Source organism: Galeopterus variegatus, unplaced genomic scaffold (genome assembly GCF_000696425.1).
Source record: "Galeopterus variegatus unplaced genomic scaffold, G_variegatus-3.0.2 Scaffold54, whole genome shotgun sequence".
Classification (NCBI taxonomy): domain Eukaryota; kingdom Metazoa; phylum Chordata; class Mammalia; order Dermoptera; family Cynocephalidae; genus Galeopterus; species Galeopterus variegatus.
Window position 1 is genome coordinate 891910 of NW_007726165.1, and position 24050 is coordinate 915959.

A 24050-nucleotide genomic window follows, 5' to 3' on the forward strand; every position below is an offset into this window, starting at 1 on the left:
CAAAATTTATATAATTTATAAGAGACTTACAACAAAAACAGAACTTACAGAATTTCTGTTCTGTTCCCTAATGTCTTGTAGGGTTTCTTTTCCCTAGCAATGTAACTTCAATTCAGTTTCAGCTTGAAGAGATATTTTATGATCAGAATCAATAAGAATTCTACTGTGTTCAAGTTTAGGCTTCTGATCAAGACAATAATGGTTCACTCTAAGTATAAAAACAGTCAATGTCCTGGTACATATGGCATGTCCTAATGCTGACATTCTTATCTTAAACCCAGTGCAATGATAAATTTCAGAACAATTCAATGCAGTAATATTTTCCTTCCTGAACACAGCAGATCAAAAGGTCTTAAGTCCCCTCTTTAGGTCTGGAGTATTAATGCTACAAAATTGTTTAATAACAAAACTACTAGAAATCTTTTAAGTGAAGATTTATTTATTTATTTACTGCTTTATTTCTTCCTTACACTTGTCCACCCATAAATCCTAGGTAATATTTATACATCTAAATAACCAAGTTCCTGGTTTAGCAATGAAAACATCTGTAATCCTAAAGCAACAATAAATTCTGAACCAAAGCAAAGCTCTCCACAGATGCAGCTAACTAAAGGCAAAGACTAGGAGGACAAATCCTTGACAGTTTTTGTTGTAACAAGATGAGGTAAGAATAGCATGTTTTTGTTTTTTTGTGTATAGAGTTTCCTGCATTCCACAAGATGTCAAAATCATCTCAACTATTCCAAGTATAACTCAACTCTGCTCAGGCTCAGATTTCGTGGTATAAACTTTAAAAAAAAAAGAGATATAAAGGTTTATGTTTATGTTTATGAGAAAATGCTTATGTTCAACTTCTGGGGTTTGTCCATACACTCAATAACACAACCTGCTGTGTTAATGATTCCCAGGTCTACCTCTGGGCAGCTATGTTTTAGGCTTCCACATTCTTTCACCTGAGAGGCAAACTGGTTTTAAAAAAAATTAAGTAAAAACCAGGAGACCTAGAATCTTAAGTTCTAGTTTCAAAACTGGTTCTGCTAGTTATTACTTATGCATCTAATAAGACTCTAAAGACAAACTGCCAGGGTACTAGTCATGGCTCTGCTATATCTGGGTGCTAGGGTAGGTTATATAAATTCTCTGGGCTCCAGTTTCCTTATCTATAAAAGGAGGAGGATTAAAAAATAGAGTTATTGCAAAACTCAATGAGATAAATATAAAGAATTAGATAAAATAATATTATAGAAAAATTTCTGTAGACTTAAATAGAATTAGTGTAAAAGAGATTTGTTTTTAATTTGGCTTTTTTTTTCTTTGACAGCTAGCCAGTAAGGGGAACTGAACCATTGACCTAGGTGTTACAAGGCTGTGCTCTAACCAACTGGGCTAACAAGCCAGCCCTTAACTTAGCTATTAAGTGAGAAAAATATGCAATTAAATTTATAAAAATTGGAGGTATGTCTCATTTAACCAAATAGCTCATTTTGAACTATTTTTATTTTCCAGAAAAAGAGGCTTAAATTAGAATTAGAATCCAAACAGTTAAAGCCATGATCTGTACCTTTTGAATCTTAGGTTAAAAAATGTATAGATGAAAAGAAAACAGGAAGCTTTGCAGAGATGTAGATCAGAAGAGTAATAGCACAAACTAATGTTGAGTCTAACAACATACTATTAGAATAAGCATAAAGAAATATAAAATATAGCTTAATGATATTTTGGGGGAAGAAAAGAAACATGGTATGCTACTGACAACCTGCTAATTTAAATCTCAGCCTTTTTTTGAAAAGGTTTAGTTATAAAACAGAGAAAATTTCAGTTTTTAATTCTTAAGACATTATAAAAAATGTAAAAATCTTATTACTTAAATTCTATTTTTTAAAAATCCTGATCAAATGTTTATATATTAAAAGATACTATTCCTAGATACATTACTTTCTACAAAAAAATTTTTTATTTTAATTCAATGTAACAAACATTCATTGGGTACCTATTACTGCATTTCAAGGCATTGCACAGGAACAATGACAAATATAATCTGAAGAGAAAGCAAAATGTACTTAAATAAAACAAGTCATTTTAGATATTACTAGAGATAGGAAGAGGCAGGGCTAGCAAGAAATTGGTTAATGAACACAAAGAATGATTATGTTTTTGTAATGATGAACATGCTAATTATCCTGATTTGATCATCACACATTGCACACAGGTATTGATGTTCAACTCTGTACTCCACAAATATGCTTAATCAATTATTTTTCAATAAAACAAAAACCCCAAACCAAAAAATCCAAATAATTTAACCTCATAATTCAGAATGACTTTTATATGTCTGAAAAAACCATAATAATTCGATCAACTTCTAAAATAAGAACCCAAACACAGAATAGTTATATTAAGTCTAAGAATATCTGACCTACCGTGCAGGACCAGAGGGCTCATCTCTTGCTGAGCTTAATACAGTTTTAATTATAAGTTCCTAAAATAAGAGGGAAATAGTTAATAGCAATGACTAAGATTTCATTCATTCATTCCACAAATGTTTATTAAGGGGCTGGTATTGGCCAGGTACTGTGCCATGTACTGAGAATATAACAGTTAAGTAAAACAGTCTTTGTTTTCATGTACATACTATTAATAAAGAGCCTCATATTATTCATAAAAGTAGCTAAATAAATAAAACAATTTCTAAAATTTAAAAACAAAATTATATGTTCAGAAAATAACCTTTTTTCCTGATTAGAAGTGTAATTAAGGCTCACTATAAGACAAATAAAGTAGAATTAATTGCTCAAAGGTATGAATATCTTTTTACAACTTTCAGAAATATTGTTTAAAACCCAGGACCAGATGGCTTCTCCAGTGAATTCTACCAAACATTTAAAAAATAATTAACACCAATCCTTCTTACATGCTTCCAAAAAAACCACAAAGGATGGAGCACTTCCAAACTCATTTTACAAGGCTAGCATTACCCTAATACCAAAGTTAGTCAGACAAGAGCACTACAAGAAAAAAATATTATAGGCCAATATCCCTGATGATTCTAGATGCAAAAATCCTCAATAAAATACTAGCAAACCAAGTTCAACAGTACATTAAAGGGATCATACACCATGATCAGAGTAGGATTTATCCCTGGGATGCAAGGATGGTTCAACATAGTAAATCAATAAATGTGATATATACCACATTAACAGAATGATGAATAAAAACCATATGATCATCTCAATAGGTGGAGAAAAAAGCATTTGACAAAATACAACATCCTTTCATGATAAAAAATTCCCAACAAATAAGGTATGGGAGGAATGTACCTTAACATAACAAAGGACACATAGAACAAGCCCACAGCTAACACCATTATTCCGTGGTGAAAAACTGAAAGCTTTTCCTCTAAGATCAGGAACAAGACAAGGATGCCCACTCCCATCACTTCTATTCAACATAGTACTGCAAGTCCTAGCCAGCGCAATTAGGGAGAAAAAAAGAAAAAAACTTTCCATACCGGAAAGGAAGAATTAAAACTGTCTCTGTTTGCAGATTACATATTTAATATATAGAAAACCTTATAGACTCCACCAAAAAACTGTCAGAACTAATAAAGTCAGTAAAGTTGCAGGATATAAAATCAATATACAAAAGTCAGCTGTGTTTCTATACACTAATAATAAACTAACTGAATAAGAAACAAACAATCCCATAAAGCAACAGTATCGAAACCAATAAAATCCTTAAGAACAATTTTAACCAAGGAGGTAAGAGATCTGTACACTGATGAAAGAAATGAAAAAGACAGAAATAAATAGAAAGATATCCTGTACTCATGAATTAGAAGAATTAATATTGTTAAAATGTCCATACCCTTCAAAGCAATCCCACTTTTGGGTATATATCCAAAGGAAATGAAATCAATATGTCAAGGAGATATCTGCACTACCATGTTCATTGCAGAATTATTCACAATAGCCAAGATATGGAAAAAACCTGTGTCCATCGAAGGTCTAATGAATAAAATGTGATACGTACAAACACACACACAGAGAGAAATATTTTTCAGCCTTTAAAAAGAAAACCTTGTCATTTGTGACAACATGGATGAATCTGGAGGCTATTACACTAAGTGAAATAAACCAGACACAAAGACAAATACTTCATGATCTTGCTTATATGTGAAATCTAAAAAGTTGAACTCTTTAGAAGCAGAGAGTAGAATAGTGGTTACCAGGGGCTGGGGGGCGGGGAAATGTTGGTCAAAGCAGACAGAGTTTTAGATATGCAAAATGAATAAGTTCTGGATAGCTAATGTACAACATGGTGACTATAGTTAACAACACTGGATTGTATGCTTGAAATCTACTAAGAGTGTAGATCTTAGTTTTTCTCACTCTCCTTCACCAAAAAAAGGTAACTATGTGAGGTGATGGATATGTTATTTAGCTTTAAGTTTATCACAATATATATGTACATCAAAACATCATGTTATACACCTTAAATATATATAATTTTTATTTGTCAATTTTACCTCAATAAAGCTACAGAAAAAAGCCAGCCCTCCTCTTCCTCGATAATTTGTAAAGTATGCTAATGTATACATTTTGGGATAAGTTCTAGATATTAGTTAAAATTATGTAAATGAATAAAATATTCAAGAGATAACAGAATAAATACAAGGGTAGAATATTGAAATTAGTGTATGTTTGGCAGGCGGACAAAAATAACTAGTCTATCACAGCGTCAGGATACTTAAAGAGGCAAGAAGTAAATCAGGATAGATCTGTGCAATATAAGTCAAAGACAAAGAGATGTTTAGGAAGGACAGGGACACCAATACTATAGTGGGTCAAATACTACAGTGGCTGAGGAGAATAAGAATGCCACTATATCTGATGACTAAGAATTTGTTCATTAATATATTCATTCAATAAGCATTCATTGGCTGTACAGAATGTAAGCTCCTTAAAAAGAACAACTTTCCACGTATCATTGTAAACTCAGCAACTAACCCAATGGCTGGCATTTAATAGGTACTGGAAAAATACCTATTGTTTAAGCTCAAGAACTTTCTATGCAATGAACCCTGTCTTAGGTGCTAGAAATGAGAAAACAGTTGTCATCATACTTATCTTTGTGAAGTTTACAGTTCAGGAATGGAGGCAGATTTATAAATATAATTAAAATATAAGATCATGTTATATAAAATATATAGGCAAATTCATACAGACAGAACATAAATCTGTATTTGCCAGGAGTTTGGGGTAAAAAACAAGGGGGAGTCACTGCTAATGGGCAGGGGGTTTCTTCGGGAATGACAAAAATGTTCTTTTTCTTTTTTTGGTAGCTAGCTTGTACAGGCTGAATATGTTCTAATATCAACTGTGATGTTGGTTGCACAATTCTGTGACTATACTAAAAAGTACTGGGTGAACTGTGAAAACAAAAAAACAAGATGATGTTTATGAAGTCCTATGTGAGCAAATAGCTCACCTGGGAAGTCATAAAAGACTTCATGAAGGAGTCTTAGATAAACAGGACTTTGACAGATTAATCAAAGTCAAAGACTATGATTTTATGTGTTTGGGGTGTTTGAGAGAGGCAAGAGAAGAGAATAGGACTAAAGAATGACACCTTAAATAGAAAGAAATAGTTTTTCAAAAGCATAGAACCAAGAAACAGCATGGTAAGTTCCATGTGGCTGTAAAGCGCATGGGGAGCTGGCTTCAGTAAAATTAAATATGACCACAATGACACATAACTTTCCCTTAAATCTTCATGTTCTAAGAACAATTATCACTTTCTTAGGCTTTTTGCTTTCTTCATCAGTATTAGAATTGGCTAGTATTTTAGAGATTCTTTTTCCCCACAAAAAAGGTGTTGTTTTTTTAAAAAAAAACAAACAAAAAAATCACATCAGCCATTATGGCCTACATAATAGCCAATAGAGAACAAGGCCACACTGAAATAGGATAGGATGTTGTAGGATAGGCTAACCCCTAACTAACTCAAACTGCCTAAGCAAATTAAAACCATGACCCATCCTTGGCCTTTGGGATCTTCTGAAAATAAAATAAACCAAAGCTATTACATCTCTGAAAAGCAAAGGTCAATTTGTATAGTTTTTATTAAGTGTCATTGTAAATCTGCATTGACCCATTTGACTTTATGTATAAGTCAAGTTCACTTGTCTAATAAGTCATTTCTGAGTATATACTATGTGCCAAGTAGAGTGTAGGCTATGAGGATATAGCAGTAAATAAGATCTTGTGGTGTTTGTCTAAAGCAGAAATTAGGCACTGAAGAAGTAATCATAAGTACAATAAATGTTACGAAGAGTAATATGGATGCTATGGAGAGTGTATGCAACGCTCCTGACATAAATTGGATTAAAAGACTTCTTTCTGAGAAAGCAAGTTAAAAAATCATCAGCATGATGCCTGAGGAGCTACGATGTCTCTCTCTCAACTCTTCTTTTAATTGCAGGGACCAATTCAGGTCAAACACAGAGACCATCTGGCAATTACTATTACAGGCATGACTTCTCAGAACTGTTAAACCCTTGGGAAATTATAATACATAGGCATTCAGTTATAGAGACAGGTCTTGACTTTGTGATGGAATTATTCACTACCAGGCACATTACTGAGACCAAAGCACTGACTGCCTTTATTCTAACTAGAAGAACTTTTCACACCACTACCCTCTTCCTTGGTCTAAGAATTACTGAGTCCAGAGGACTAAGGGTGTAGATCATGTCATACCTCCCCTGCAAACAGAGGCTGATCTCTGCAGAAGCAAAGAACTTTTCACCACTTTTCTACCTGAGTTTTTAAAAAAGGCTTATAAACAATAAGGGTCATTCAGCATGCCTACTTTTAACTGGACACAATTGTTTTTCCCTTTTTTTGAATTAACACCTGGAGTAGGTTCCATTGGCAAATGTATGTTCACTGATAATTTTGCACCATCTACTGTTCAAGCTCTTTAATGCTTCAGGTACATGAGATCTCCACCCCAACCCCATAGTTTCCTATAGCAGTACAGAATTTTCCATTATTTTGATTCATCACACTGAGAAATTGGAAGAGGAAGAGAGTCAAATGTATACGTTTATTTTGCCAACTCAATCTTAGAAGCCTTGCATTAGCGGTATAGCATCTGGCTCATAGGATATTTCAATAAATGTTCAGTGAGTGAATGAATGAATCCTGAGATAGACATGTGGGTAGGTTCAATAATGAGAAAAAGGTTCCAAAGCAGTTTTAGACACAAAAAAGGCTATGCTTCTAATGGACATTCCAGTGTTTGTGTCCGGAGGATATGAGTGGTTAATGATCTTTAACAATTGTGTGGATTTCCAATAGAAAAGAAAAAATAAAAATTTTATTGCATATTCTTTATGGTTATAAAATAACTTAAATGCCAAAAATTAGCATCTAATTTCTTACCTTAACATCTGTAAATTGAGACACAGCAATATCAGGAACATTGGGATGAAGAGCAGGTAGTTCACAACATAAGTTGGGAAAGCAAACCAAAGATCCCAGAAGAACTTGTGCTTCCACTCTTGGTGCCTATGCATCAAATTTCAAAAATCTTTAAAATATATTTGTGTTATTAAATTATGAGGAAAAATTAATTACCAAACTATACTATATAGGGAAGTGAGAGTATAAATCAGAATTCAAAAGGAAAGGGGGCATGCAAAATGATTTAGGTTTTTCCATCTATACTTTCCACATGAACTACTGTTATTTTCAATAAATGCAAGGGACAAATAACAGAGCGTTCCTCAAAAGCAGCTAATAAGCAAAAATCAGCCACAGTTAATGAGATTATAAATAGGAATACAGCTGAGCTACCACAGCATAAATTTACCCTAGTTATAAGGAATATAAATACTTTAATTTTAAAGGTAACTCACACATCGTGACATATTATTCTAATAAGCTGAAGATGCAATGTTCCTAGATTATATCTGTTTCTACCTAAGGATGAATACATACGGATGAAAATGTTAACTATCTTTTCAAGAAATAGGCACCAATCTAGATGATATATATGATATACACTTAAGAAAAGTACTGCCTATACTACTTACTAAAAACATTAGAATTTATGCCTGGACTACAGATGAAGGTAAATTTTCATATTTTACCTACGCCATTTCTGAAGTATCAACACTGATTACATTTTTCCTCTTCTGACTTCTTGCATACCCATCAAACACCAACATCCACCTACTAATTTATTGTTTTGTTTACTAAAACACCTGCAAATTGATGTGTATGTTTAATAATACCTAACAAAAATTCTAAACACCAACCTATTAGATATATAATAGTTCTATTCACATAAATCTAGAACCATCTTCAAAACGATTTCCCCATCTTAATAATGTTATAATGAAGGCAATGGAGTAGTCTCTATTATATGACTTAACAACTCAATCTAGATTTACAGATAAGGCAGCAGTATAAAGGGGCAGAGTAAGCTTGTATCCACCATTCCAATCTAAAATAAAAGTTTTCCTATAAAAATGGAACTGATTAAAAAATTCAATATTTAATGAAAGAAGATTAGGTAAGAGTTTTTCTGTAAAGGTGGTTAAGGTAACTGGGACTGTTAAGGTATGTGAATATTATGGAGGCAGACCTGGAATGTGACTACAATTAAGAATGGCAAAACTGAATCAATTATTTTGTAATCTGCCTAAAGAGGGGAAAACATTAACAGAAGGAAGAATATATGCATGGGCTCTAAATGGCAATCCAAAGAGCAAGTGGACTAGGTTTTTTAAACACCATACAGAGACTGTCCTTAATCTCCTTGTAGTGGAAATGTCTGTCAGGCTTGATTTCCTGCAATGATTTGGTTTCCTATAAAGCCTTTCTCAACAGGTGTTCCTCATATGAAACAGAGAACACAGAAAATGACTATTTTCTAAATTTTCCCAAGGACGTTACATAACTAATATCTTTCTACATGCATAGGAGAGAATTAGTCACATAAAATGGATGCCTTAGACATTAGTGCTTAATTGTCCTGCAGAATCTTGAGAAAAACTACAAGAAATGTGCTGACTAGTTGTAGTGGATTGAATTATGTCCCCCAAAACTTATTGAAACTTGAATTGTGTTCCCCAAGCTTTGTATTGGAAACTTAGCCCCCACTGAGATTGTTAAGAGGGTGGGGAAAGCCTATTATGGCAATTGAAAGGTGGAGCCTTGAAGAGGTGATTGGATTGGAGGACCGTGCAGTAGTGAATGGATTTAAAATGGTGGTCAGGGTGTGGTTCTGAGAGATTTAAAAGAAGAGAAGAGTCTATCTCTCTCTCTTCTTCCACCATCTTGCAATGTGAGACCCCTGGGTCACTTTCACCACTAGATGGACTTTGGACTTCCCAGCCTCATAAACTGTAAGCAATAAATGTTTTTCTTTATAAACTATCCAGTTCCAAGAATTTTGTTATAAATAGCGAAAACAGACTAATACACTAGTCATCTGGAATAACTATGCCACTGAACAGTAATAGTTTTCATAGTAAAAAATGACACTGGTTTATATGTTAATCTCTTGAGTGTTATGAACTTTTGCCAGTACCCAAGAGAGTGATAAGCTGTGTACACCAATAATACTATAACAGCCTTAGAACTTGTTTATCATCTCTAGTTTGTCTTCCATTTAATCTATTCCTAGCTTAATATACTTATTTAATACTCCCAAAGCACAGAATCAATCTCTCTCTCTATTTTAAAAAATGTGACTGTTAATCTAACATATAATATAGCATTATAAGGATCCCTGGCATTCAAGACTTTTCAAGATGTAATCTTAAGCAGTGCTTCTCAATCTTCAACTAATAATTTTACCAATCATTTGTGATCTATTTAAAATGCAGAATCTGATTCAGTAGGTCTGGGATGGGGTCTGAGATTCTGCATTTCTAATAAGAGCCCAAATCATGCCAAATGTTTCTGATTTACAGACCACACTTCAGGTAGCAAGGATATAAAGTAACTTTCTGTTCTTTCTGTACACCACACTATTGCAAATTAGCCTCTGAACAAAATGAATTATTTGTCGTTCCTTGAACACATCTTACTCATGCCTGTTCATCTCTGTCTGGAATACCTTCATACACCTCCATTTTCTCTTATACAAACACTGCTAATCTTTTAGGGACCTATTCATATATCTTTTCCATGAAATCTTTATATCCCCAAACGAATATTTAACAAACTTTTATTACATATACAATGTCATGAAATGTTCCAGACATGTTACAAATCCTCATAAAATAATTCTATGAATTAGGTTATCTCAATTTTATAGTTGAAGAAACTGAGATGCAGAGAAATTAAGTAGCTTGCCCATGTTCACACAGCTAATAATTGGCAGAGCTTGAATTTGAAGTCAGGCAGATTGGTTAGACTCCTACCGGTACCTATGTGATGTCTGGCATTCTGCAGTTAATATACTTTCCCATCACCTCAGAAGCAGATTATATGTTCCCTCAGCACACAGCCTATTTAATCTATTCTATATCCCTCTGTATTCCACCCAAAGGAAAACTTTGTATACAAGTGATTAAAAAGTTTAATAACCACAAAAGGGCTCAGCACAATGTTGAGCACATATTATGAGACACTAAATAAATACTTACACATTCAATCAATAAACACTTGGTAAGCATGGTGCTCTACTAGGCCCTGGAGATACCAAGATGAATTAGATATGATCACTGTTCTCAGGGAATGGGAGAAACAGAGTTATATAATTTGCTATAAATTCAGGTTCTTTTCTTCTTTTTTTTGCAGGTGGCCGGTGTGGGGATCAAAACCCTGGACTTTGGTTATTCTCAGCACCATGCTCTCCCAAGTGAACTAACCAGCCAGCCCTGCTTCTCTTCTTTATTTGTACATTCCCTATAGGTGATTGTATCCAGTTTCATGGCTTTAAATACCATCTATAACCTAATGTCTCCCACCTTTGTCTTTTCAGTCCTGATATCTCCTGTGAGCTCCTGACTTGGATATGCAATTATTCTCCTGAAATCTCCTTATGGATGTCTAATTAGCATCTTACTATGCCCCAAATAGAACTTTTTCTCATTCACTGTTCATCTTTTGCAGTTCATAAATGAAATAATGTATGTTAAACTACTTTGTAAGTTATTAAGTACTAGGCAAGTAGTTTTCTTTCCCAAATACCCTTAGTTTTATCCAACGACTTTTTTTTTTTTTTCCTTTTTGTCTTTTTTTTTCGTGACCGGCAACGGATTGCAACCCTCAGTGTCGCGCCCGCCCGTACCGGACCGGGACCGGCAACGGGATCGCAACCCTCAGTGTTGCTCCTGCACCTCGCTCAGCCAGTGAGCGGCCGGTCTGTATGTGGGATCCGAACCCTCGGCGGGAGCGCTGCCACGCTCCCAAGTGGCGCACTGTATCAGTGTGCCACCGGGCCGGCCCTGGTTATGAAGGAACCGTAATAACTTCGTATAGCATACATTATACGAAGTTATACGACTCGCTCAGCCAGTGAGCGGCCGGTCTGTATGTGGGATCCGAACCCTCGGCGGGAGCGCTGCCACGCTCCCAAGTGGCGCACTGTATCAGTGTGCCACCGGGCCGGCCCCTATCCAACGACTTTTAGTTAATTATTATTTCTCATTTATAGTTTGCTCTAGAATGATCTTTCCAAAACACAAATTTAGTTATGTCACTCCTTGCTTAAAAACCTTCAGTGGTTACTCATTCTCTCCTTAGGATTTTATCTAACTTTTCAGCACTGTGAACCAGCTACTGCTTTCCTTTCTAGCTCTCCTCTGCCATTTACAGGTAAATGTATTACAGCTGATTTACTTGGCAATACCTCAGCTCCATGACTGTATGAAAAATCCTAACATGCAGTTTTAGGGTTTACTTCTAGGGCATATTTCTGAGTTACTTCGCCACTGAGTTTTGTGGGGGTTTTTCTTGTTTTAAAACATTTAATTTTCAAATAAAAACTGAATATATTCAAGGTGCACAATGTGATATGATATACACTGTGTAATTATTACTCACCACTGTTTCTTACTTCTCTTTTGTTATAGCCCATTGCCTTTCTTCACCTTCTTCCTTCCCTCTGTCTGCTTCCTTAGATTTCCTCAACTTTATTTATTTACTTACTTTTTGGGCAGCTGGCTGGTATAGGGGTCCGAACCCTTGACCTTGGTGTTACAAGGCTCTGCTCTAACCAACTGAGCCAACTGGCCAACCCGATTTCCTTAATTTTAAATCCAGTTTTGCTTATTGGATATAACCCTCATCAAGTAATCTGAATACTTTCTTATATTTCAGAATTTCTCATTTACATTTTTTGTTTTAATGTGGGAGAAACAATCAATTCCAATTAAACTATAAATTTTCCCAAATATCAGCTTATTATATTTTATCAGCAATAGTTCTTACTATGTGGCTTTGTTAGTTGAGTCCTGGTTAACTAAACTTTGTCATACTAAGAACAGAAAACAAAAACTTACATTGAGAAAAGCCGAAGAAGCCACTCTACCAGCTGCTAGGATAAAATCCATAATAAGCATTGTGGCACCAGGCAAACCAAGTGAAAAAAATTGAGGTGAGCAGTGCTTGATGATTGTATTGACAATATCCTTAGAATAAGGAAAGAATGAGAAAAGAATATCACATATGTAATCTTGGATATCAGCTAATCAATATCCTTAATATAGATAATATATGAAATAAATTAAGAAGGTAATTACTATGCATTGGCTGACTATTGGAAAGACTAATTTCAATTCTCCCATATAATCCATATATAGTGTTAAATTCTGTCAAATGAAAGTAAACTTAAAACACATTTGTTTAACTGTCATAAATAATAGCAGTTTTTTCACACTAGAGACAAGGAAGGCTCTTTGCATCAGAGGGTTAAAAACATAAGGCTTATATGTTATAAAACTGAATTGCAGACTAGTTTCTCCTGCCACCTTGCTGCTTCCATGTGATAACTCTAATTTCTGAACCCATGTGACCTACTATGTGGCAACTAGAGATATTTTCTTTTTTAGATAAATTGATGATCTTAAATGATAGCTACCCACCCTCAGAAATCTAGACCCAGGCACTTTTAAGGGAATATTCTTAACCTGGTTATTCATTCACTATGTCTCTGGAATTTACCATGACGATGCAGTGTATTAGGTTGTATTACTCTTTCTGACTTATCTTAAACAAAAGCTCTCTGTCTTTTTCTAGTAATTAAGAGTGTCACTTTAGGGCCGGCCCGGTGGCGCACTGGAGAGTGTGCCACTTGGGAGCGTGGCGGCGCTCCCGCCGAGGGTTCGGATCCCATGTGGTGACCGGTTCCCACTCACTGGCTGAGCGCGGCGCAGGCGCAACACTGAGGGTTGCGATCCCGTTGCCGGTCCCCGGTACGGGCGCAACACCGAGGGTTGCAATCCCGTTACCGGCCAGTAAAAAAGACAAAAAAAAGGAAAAAAAAAAAAAAAGAGTGTCACTTTATTTGAGACATATTTATAAGGTAGAACAGTATAATTATTTTAAATTAATAAAATGTTTTATCCTCTTTTCAGAAAGAGAGATATAATCATCTTTCAATATTAATTTAATGCTTTCTAAATAACCTGAAAGTTATTTAGTCACATCAGGATAAAAATATTTACCTTGACTTGAAACTTCCCACACTTTTTAGTTTGATGGCCAAGATCAAGACTCCTGACGTAATGATCTAGAGTCATATTTATGACTATCCAATGATTGTAACTGATACAATTGCCAAGTTGATGTAACTGTCATTATGCCATTATAATTGATGGTAATATGAAAATGTGATGTGCTGATTCTTAAAGTGAAAAAAACCTCTGACTGCTTCTTGATGTATATGAGCAAAAACATATACATCAAGTATCAACTACAAAACATCTAAGGAAGGTATACTGGGACATTAAAGATGTTGTCAACCTAAGCAAAGGATGGTTTAATCTCTCCAAAAAATGAACTGGTTGGTATAACATTAAAGTTGGGGGAATACATTCTCAAGTTAATCTCCTAATTACAATAGCTTGTTTTTCAACTATGTTTCAAGAATAAATAAAGTCATAAAATGGAAGCAAATTACATATTCATCACTACATCACCACACAAGGAGTATAGTTTTAATTACAGATCTCAAAAATCAAGAGTTAACAGAATCTGGGCCGGCCCCGTGGCTCACTCGGGAGAGTGCGGTGCTGACAACACCAAGGCCACAGGTTCAGATCCCATATAGGGATGGCCGGTTTGCTCACTGGGTGAGCGTGGTGCTGACAACACCAAGTCAAGGGTTAAGATCCCCTTACCGGTCATCTTTAAAAAAAAAAAGAGTTAACAGAATCGAGAATCAAAGATAAACTGATAAAACAACTTCTTAGAAGATATATATATTTACCTGATCAATATGAAGTAATCCACAATGCATTATATTGTAGAAATGTGTTAGAAAATCTCTGTTTGGAGATACATCTTGTCTTCTTTTCATTGTATTACAAATAAGTTTATAAGCATGTAATTTACCTTGTTTATATTTATCAGTCAACATGGTTGCCTAAAATTAAAGTATCAGTTTTAAATTGAATACTCAAAAACAAATACTGTTTGTTAAATACTTAGACAATTGAATACAGCAAGCAATATATTCATTTTCATTTATTTCTACATTGACCCAATATCTTTAATGAACTAAAAACATGATTACTGAAACTATTCTTATCATCCAAAATTATACAACATACATACGAATAACCACAAACTATTTCACTTAGAAACATGCAAACATATCAAATAATACTTAAAAAAATTAAATCTCTAAAAGTACATAGCATATTCTGTGACACAACTTGTCAAGTTTATATTTCACTAAAATAAAGACATGCTTTTCTACATTCACTTTTGTTTTATTAAATAAGCAAATTAAAATTATGCATCCTATATAATTCTGTCATGCCTATTCTCTCTTCTCTCTATATAATGCATGATGACTTTATAAGGATACTAGTTAAAAACTAAGTGCTCTACAATACTATATAGTAGCTAAAATTCCTATGAAATGTTTAAGACATTTACTAAATAAAAAATTATTTAAAAAAAATTTTTTTTGGTCTGGGTTTGCCTTTTGAACAAATTTCAAAGAGGATTATTTTCTCCCTTGTTAACCTGATGAAATAAATACACAGTTGAGGAAACCGTTCAGCTTGTATTTTTACCCTGTTACTTTCCCAAAGAAAAAGAAAAACAGACATGGAGAAGTGGCAGCTGCTGTTAGGCAATACCACAGGCCAGCCTCATACTCAGGAGAAAATACTGCAGCTCAGAATTGTGGCTTCCAGTACCCTACACATTCAGAAACACTTCTCTAGCAACACAGTATAGAAATGATCCCTGAAAGTATAGTCTTAAATACAAATTTTAAACTAATATTTTATGTATTAAGCTTACCTTAAAAAGCCAAGGTGTAAGAATTCTCAGTGGAGGAATCAAAACTGGTGGAGAAGGGGAGGTCAGGTTATCAGTTGAAATGCCGAGGTTGTCTCTAATCTGTAATTTTCAAATAAAAGAGAACAGACCTATGATAACTGTTCCCTCTTCTGATTTGCATTACTTTATTTTTTTTTTAAAAAGATGACCGGTAAGGGGATCTTAACCCTTGACTTGGTGCTGTCAGCACCACGCTCAGCCAGCGAGCTAACCGGCCATCCCTATATGGGATCCGAACCCGGGGCCTTGGTGTTATCAGCACTGCACTCTCCCGAGTGAGCCACGGGCTGGCCCAAGATTTGCATTACTTTAAATTGAAGTTGAAATTCAGTTTCTACCACGAACTCGATATTTAATTATGGATAAGACACTTCATCAAGCTGGGCACCAGTTTATCTACAGTAAGGGGCAGGGTGGTAGGGGAGGCGGGGAGCTGTGAGACAGTGTTCTCTAAGGCCTTTTCGATTTCTTAATACTTTATTTTTCTTTCCTTCACCCCTTACATCCTTTTTTTCTTTTCTTTACCTTAGCTAGATTCTGCCAAAGTTCACAGAGATAATCAAAAACTTGAGCATGTATTTCAGGATCCATAATAGCATTGACATCTCCCAAAATGCCTAGCATTCTTCGCCACATTACAGTAGCAACATCAGCATGCCATCCAGTGAGAGTACCACCTGCCATCACACTACAACATTCAGATGGAAATTCACTGATTTCTATAGGAAAAAATAGCACAACAGTGTAATTTTTCAGAAACTGACCACAAAACCCCAAAAAGAGCCAACTTAAATCAACAGTCTTAAATATCTACAAAAGTGAATGAAAGAAATATTGATATACATTAGTGTTATTTTCTCCCAATAGGGTCAAAACCTCACCAGTACATAACTCCTTATTATGGCAGTAATTACTTATTCAATAGTGCTTCTATATAGATTTACGTAAGAAGGAAATGATGCAATTACCCTTCACTGTACAGATACCAGATGGAGAAATTTATGTTTGATATAAACATCATATTTATACACACATACTCTTATTTTTATCTAGTAGCTATTTCAGGTATATTATCAAATTAAAAGAAAATCTCAGGCTAAAGGCAGATACTATAGGAAGTTTCTATAAGCCTGTTTTTTTGTAGTTAAAGTTTCCAAAGAAATACACTTATACATTTCACAATTAAATCAGACTTAGCATTAAAAGAGATACCACAATGGCATGAAAAATACATTTTTACTAAAATTTAAACAAAACTAAAAACTACAATTATACTTCTTTTGTCTACTAATGTTGGCAAGATTAGAAGAAATATTGGTAACCTTGGTCCTACTGTCATTTCTGCTATCAATTATATGTTATATAAGTTATTTAACAACCTCTCTAAGACTACACACTTCTTCATCTGTAAAACAGTTTAGCTACATATCATTATAGGTCTCCAGCTTTAAAAAAAAATCCATTATTCTACTCAAGGTATATAATGGAAAAGTCTTCAGAAAATCACTAAAAAGTCAATAATAATATCCAAGCATCTAAAGAATTTTGATCCCATAAATATGTACAATCAATGTTTCAATAAAACAAAACAAAAAAAAAGAACTGAGAACTAAAAATTTTGCAGACTGAATCATAAGCTTATGATTTTTTCATGCTTGATAATATCTCAATGTACTGATAATTTACTGATAAGTATATATACATCCTTTACTTCTAATGCTTACTTTTTTCTTTTTGCATGTGAAGCATACAATGACTTGTATTATTAAGAAGATACTGAATAAATAGTTTTTCTTCAAAATAAAAAGATATGCCTGTGGTGTAAAGCCACTACCAAAAACAAACAAATAAAAAAACCACTGAAGTTTTAACCACTGCCATTAATGCCTCCCTACTGTAGACCACCTTTGTAACACAATAACATATCAACTGATCCTTCTCAAAGTAAAGCTAAAGCAAGGAATAATGTGTGGTCCTTGATTAAATTCTGGGTTGGGTTAGTGGTGGTGTGGAGTGGCTATAAAGGACATTATTGGGACAATTGAGGAAATTTAACTAAAAACTAAAATAACAGTAATGTGTTTATGTTACATATCCTGAATATGCTCATTATATTGTGGTTATGAAGGAACTGTACACTTACTCTTAAGACATAAGACAAAGACTGCAGTGTTTAGATGTGAAGGGTCTGATATTTAAAATTGCCTCTTACATGGCTCAGGGAAAAATAACAGGTTGCGGGAGAGGGTAGGGTAGGGTTTTTTGTGCATGTACGTGCATGTGTGTAGATATAGAAAAAGATAAAGTGGCAAAACAACTTGTGAATTAATGTAAAGGGTTTATGGATGTTCATTTTACTAGCCTTTGCAGGCCAAAAGGAGAAAAATAATCCACAAACCATAAAATTAGGGCTATGTAACTGCAAGGTAATTGCATATTAAGGAATGAGACCCTTAAAAAAGTTCCAGAAGTTATATGGCTTTAAATTTCTACCTTTGGTCACAGAGTAAATGTGCTGTATTACCCAATAAAAACTGGCTTTTATATTATTTATTGTAACTATCTCATCAGCTATCTTTCTGACCAACATTTTTGGTAAATATTTGTAAAATATTTGTAAAATGTCTATCTGATGCTTGTTACATCAGGGTGGATTTAACAAAAATAACTTTTTTTTAAACATGTAGTTTCTGAGGTTTCTCAAGTCATTTCATGCCCCCCATGGCAAATGCCAGGAAACCAAGTCAGTTTTTAACATTTACTTAAAAGTACGTCATTTGGACCATCTATTTTTTAAAGTTAGTTGATATACATTACTTGCAGAATCTAAATAAATTTAAAAAATACTAATTTGATAAATTCTTCCTCTGAAAGCTTCACTAACAAGTGATAATGCTACTACTTTCTCCTGTGAGTCAGCAGGTTCTTAGGATACCAAATCATGTATTTCCTGTTTCAGGAAATGGCACCATATCCATAAATAATACAGCACAAAAAATAATGCAATCACTAATTCTAGGACAGTAATCAACTACAATAAAGTGAACAAAAATCAGAGCATAAATATTTCTTTAAGAGCAAGAAAAAAATATTATAGTAAAAAATTTCCAAAATAATTAGAAAAGTACAAAAGATTTATAATAATCATGTATAATCAAGTTTAAGTTGCCTTAAGATCTCCTGACACTAATACCCTGAGAGGATAAATAGCAAATATCTAATTTCCAAATATTGCCTAGATCATCTGGTGTCTGAAGAACAGAATGGTGAAGCTTCTCATCAAGCTGTAGATCCTTCTGTTCCATGTGATCTATATTCAGCGTGGAAGGGGAAGGTGTCTGTGACCTGGATCCCAAAGCTGAATGGACTGGGGAAGCACTTTCTGAACCTGCAAATATAATTTCATAAAATTACCATAAAGAGTATACTCAATATGCTACTAAAGATGTAATGCTTAAAACCCCAATAGAAACTTAGATTTAAAACATCAAAGGATAAAACAGGTTATATATTGGCCAAGGAGGTCAATAAAATCATATTATTGTACAAGCTTTTCCATCTAGGAGTCTCATCTCATGTCTACCATGGGACTAGCATGAAATCAGAACTGGACATACCACGTACAAGGAGCCATCAGTGAGGGCAAGAATATCTACTCTCATTCCTGGCCCAGCTGTGGAAACTCTGGTACCTGATGGTACTATATTTCATTTACTTCAGACTTGGGGCAATTCAAGAGTTGAGGCACTTGCTCATTGCTGCTCTATATGCTACTATCATTGCTAGCCTGGTTTACAGTGGTCCCCAGCCTTCGGTCTCCTCTATACCCCCACTTCTTCCCAATCCATTCTCCGTAAGACAGCAAAAGGTCTAAAAATCTAATCTGATCATGCCACTCCCTCATTTAATATCCTTCAATGGCTCTTCAGTGGCCTCAGCATAAGCCCAAACTTCTCAAAATGGTTTTCAAGTCCCTCTGCAATTATCTTTCTTACCTCTCCATAATATACCTAGAACTTTTATGTTCTAGCCATATAAAGTAAACTACTTATATTTATTACAAAGTATCATACCACTGACCTGTTCTACATTTTTCCTTTGCATGGAGCCCTACCTTCTTCTTTTAGGTCTGGTTAACTTATATTTATTTTTCAGGTCTCAGCTTTGACAAGGCTTTCTGAGAAACCTACTCCTGATCTTGTCAAGTGTGTGTATGGAGTCTCTGCTACATGCTCTGACTGAACCTTGCACCTCCCCATTATCCCACTCATCACTGACGTGAAACTACCATTTTGCATTCCCACTAGCAATGTATGAGATTTCCAGTTGCTCACCATTTCAACACTTTATATTGTCAGTGTTTTTTTTTTTTTCCCCTTTTTATCTTTTTTACTGACGGGTAACGGGATCGCAACCCTCAGTGTCGCGCCCGTACTGGGGACCGGCAACGGGATTGCAACCCTTGGTGCTGCGCCCACACCGCGCTCAGCCAGTGAGCGGGAACCGGTCTCCACATGGGATCTGAACCCTCGGCGGGAGTGCCACCGCGCTCCCAAGCGGCGCACTCTCCAGTGTGCCACCGGGCCGGCCCTATATTGTCAGTGTTTTTAACTTGAGTTGTTTTAGTATGTGTGTAGTGGTATCTCATTGTGGTTTTTATTTGCATTCTCTCATTACTAGCAATGTTGAATATCTTTACATTTACATTTATTTTTAAGGACAACTACAGTAAAAGGTATTTATTATAAAATAAGAATTTTCTCTGGTATTTCTCTGAGTAATTTAAATTCTGTGATGATAGGACTGTGGATCTAACCCAATTGGCTCCTGTCCTCCACTCAGGCCCAATTCTACAATGGAGCAGACTAAAGTTTTTATCCTTTAGAAAAAGAGAAGGCAGGTTGCGAAAACAGCAGATGGGTTCCTGCCTGTCTAGTATATCCCTGGCCCAATTTCAATGGTCTGGATTGGCTGAGGAAATGTACCTAACTAATTTAGAGACACAGAAATCACTGCTCCAGTCTTATAAGTTCCAGCCAACCACAAGATGCAAAAACCACTCCTCTCATATTTAAGCTGGAATGGATAACCACCTATCGAACAGCATTAAACTGCAGCTAGAATCAGAGTGAGTTTGGATCACACAGTGGAATCCCCAGAACTATGAGCCAATAGCTGCTCAGGCTCACTCTGATCACTGCACTAACCTTGCAGTAATATGACTGCATTTGACATGATTAAATGTGTGGATCTTGGGCCGGCCCTGTGGCGCACTGGATAGTGCGCCGCTTGGGAAGCGCGGCGGCGCTCCCGCCCGAGGGTTCGGATCCCACATACAGACCGGTTCCCGCTCGCTGGCTGAGCGAGGCGCGGGAGCAACACCGAGGGTTGCAATCCCATTGCCGGTCCCCAGTCCGGTACGGGGGCAACACTGAGGGTTGCGATCCGTTGCTGGACACGGAAAAAGACAAAAGACAAAAAAAAAAAAATGTGTGGATCTCACTTGTCATATTACGGTTGGGTTTGACTATATGTAAAAAGTTTCTGAAAGCATAATTTAATGCATAAATACAATTAGTACATTGACTAAAAGGCCTTCTATTAGTCAGTGTGTTTTACATTTTCTGCAATACTTTGCCAAAGAAATCTTAAAACTCTAGGCTAATTCTAAACAATAGTGAAAAAGATATTGTGTAGTACTTTTTAACTATTTTTTGGTAATCTATTTAAAAATCACTGCAGAAAATGCTCTAGTGCATATATACACAAAATTTTGCACATACTGTCAGGAGTTCAGAGTCCCTTGAAGCTTACACATGTGTAATATGGGTCAAGAAACTATAATTTTTCCCCCCTCTGTTGTTGCATAAAGTTGAGTTAAAAAAAAATACTTAAAGAGTAATAAGTAATACTTAAAATCTCTCAAATAAAACTCTAACCAGATTTTTTGAAGGTTTAAAAGTAGATTTAAGGAATACATTTCCTTGTGTAACTTTACCAGTAACTGTTGCAACCTCAGCAGAGAAAGCTTGCTGGTTAAGGCTGCTTGTTTCAGAATCTATATGAAGCGTGGTTAGACTAGCCAATTCCTGCTCTTCAACACTGTGATGATGACCAGAACCAGAATCCACATCAGCAGAGGATGCAATCCCAGTGTCGGCTCCAAAGCCAAAGTCTATAGGAAGAAGAAATGCTAGTATATGAATCCTAATTACAATAGGAAACTATATACAAAAGAGATGCAGGTAAATCAGCATAATGAGAGAACATGAACATTCCCTCTAAATCTATTTTGTTTACATACATTCAAGCAAGTCTGAATAATTTTAACACTTTGAAGGTTATAATTATAAACTTACTTTTAAAGGTTCCCATAGCTTATTATTAACAATAATGATAAAAGACACACATATTTCATTGCTGTTCTTATTATCCATGTTTTCTGATAGCTGGTTATATACTTACTGCTTTTCAAGTATTTTATCATCTTTGGTGGAGGAATAGATAATAAAAATGATTCATCTATGATAAAAATCATCTTTCTCTTAAGTCATATCCCAGTCTGAGATCAGAGTAGTATGTAATACATGAAGGGAGAAAACACGTAATTCTCTAAATGCATCTCCCAGCTCTTCACAAACTTGGTTCTCAACGTTTTTTCTTTTTTTATATTTTGGTGCCCTTCAATGACTGCCAAGTGTAATATATAATTTCAGCATAATAACAATGTGGTAGTGATACAGCACCAAAAAATATCACTGATGTTATTTTCTTTTATTTTTTATTTTTTTTCAAAAGATGACCGGTAAGGGGATCTTAACCCTTGACTTGGTGTTATCAGCACCACGCTCAGCCAGTGAGCGAACCGGCCATCCCTATGTGGGATCCGAACCCGGGGCCTTGGTGTTATCAGCACTGCACTCTCCCGAGTGAGCCACGGGCCGGCCCCACTGATGTTATTTTAACGTGGAGCAATTATTCAAGAAAGGTTCTGGGCACTGTGACATCAAACATAATCAGTTAGTGGTTCCCAAATATGAGTGCATGAAACAGTGGCAACTTATAACCATGACTGACCTTTATTTTAATATCAAGTCCATCCTAAATTATTTTCCTTTCTACATTATTGGTATTAAAAATATCACTTGTGGTATAAAGTGTTTTTTTATTTTTTAAATGCCCTTAAGTTTGGCAAAATAAAGTGGTCTCAAGCTGAGGTGATTCCATAAAACTTCCTTTGGAATTTCACCGAAGAGTGAAATCAAAATATATGAGAATCACTGTCTAAGTAACATTGGAAAGGAAGGTGATTGGTATATAATCCATAAGTCAATCTCGAACAGATAATCAAAACAAAACATACTACTCAAGTAGAAAAAGATACTTGCTGTCAAATTTTCGGCCATCATATTGGAAAGCGTTGAAAGAATCCGAATGACTATCTGAGCTGATAAGATCACTGCTCCCTGCACTGGCAGGAGAAGTCCACTCGGAGGGCACACCTGGGTCATCAATAGGGCGCATCTGGTTCTGCTTGTTTAGAATATCAGGGAGGTCTTTGGGAATTTCGAGGCTGCCTGGACTACTTCCTCTTCTTGTCATGGTCTAAAAATTCAAGAAACATTTTACCACTTAAGAAAAGAATTTTTCATTCTTATTAAGCATCTGAAACCTTTATTTTCCAAGATAATAATCACAATGAATGCACCAAACAATCCATGTAACTGTATGGAGTGGAAATCTGAACAAAATAGTTTTTGGTCTACCTAAAACAAAGACACAAGTATCAGAAAGTGTTGGGCCTGTGAAACTCAATAGGATACATGAAGTGAATATAAGTTAAAATAGTAAAAAGAGCAAAGTATTTAAGTGGTAAAAGAAGAAGCAAACAGAAGAGACAGTGGAAGAGAAGGAAGAATGACAGCAAAGATGTCATTCTATAATAATTCTATAATGATTTTTACCCACTCAAGAAAAAAACTAGACTTACAAAAGGAGGATAGACTTGAAGGGAGGATATAATGGAGCTGTAGGCAAATTAAAACCCAAATAGAACAGAGTTCCTGACAATTAAAAAAAGCAATTTCACATATATTTTTCTATCCCTAATAATTATTAGGGATAAAATATCTTCTTTTTTCATTTTGCCATAATCCTAAAGTTCGAGATAAAGATAACTTTAAAATCTGTTTTAAAGTTAGCTGGAATGATTAACTTTTGAGCTATCAAAAGTATGGAAGCTGGGCCAGAAGACCTCCACTATTATCTTTCCTTTTGAGGGCTGACAGCTAGCACCAGGGTAACCTGTGAGCAAACAGGATTCTAATCTTTCACTTTGATGAAAACTACAAGCCTGCTTGTTCTATGTCTTTGGATAAAAAATATTATATAATTTTAAAAACCTTACTTCAAAAAAAAGGGTTACATTTTGGGAGAAGGCTGTTTTAAATAAAAATTTCTACATGTACATATATATATATATATATATATATATATATATATATATATATACAC

The 24050-nt window shown here is 35.1% G+C and overlaps 1 protein-coding gene across 8 annotated transcripts in view; it reads right to left on the reverse strand.

Moving 5' to 3' along the window:
• RALGAPA1 (Ral GTPase activating protein, alpha subunit 1 (catalytic)) overlaps positions 1–24050 on the reverse strand; it is a 252183-nt gene that overhangs the window by 105228 nt on the left and 122905 nt on the right. For 7 of the 8 annotated variants that reach the window (XM_008573959.1, XM_008573952.1, XM_008573965.1 and 4 more), the window contains 9 exons: positions 22925–23141; positions 21535–21711; positions 18772–18924; positions 16062–16255; positions 15498–15596; positions 14452–14607; positions 12524–12652; positions 7446–7571; positions 2421–2479 (listed from right to left, as the gene is read on the reverse strand). In XM_008573959.1, the coding sequence (XP_008572181.1) occupies positions 2421–2479; positions 7446–7571; positions 12524–12652; positions 14452–14607; positions 15498–15596; positions 16062–16255; positions 18772–18924; positions 21535–21711; positions 22925–23141 (1310 nt within the window). The remainder of the gene's footprint in view (positions 1–2420; positions 2480–7445; positions 7572–12523; positions 12653–14451; positions 14608–15497; positions 15597–16061; positions 16256–18771; positions 18925–21534; positions 21712–22924; positions 23142–24050) is intronic. The other variant, XM_008573919.1, reaches the window with a different exon arrangement.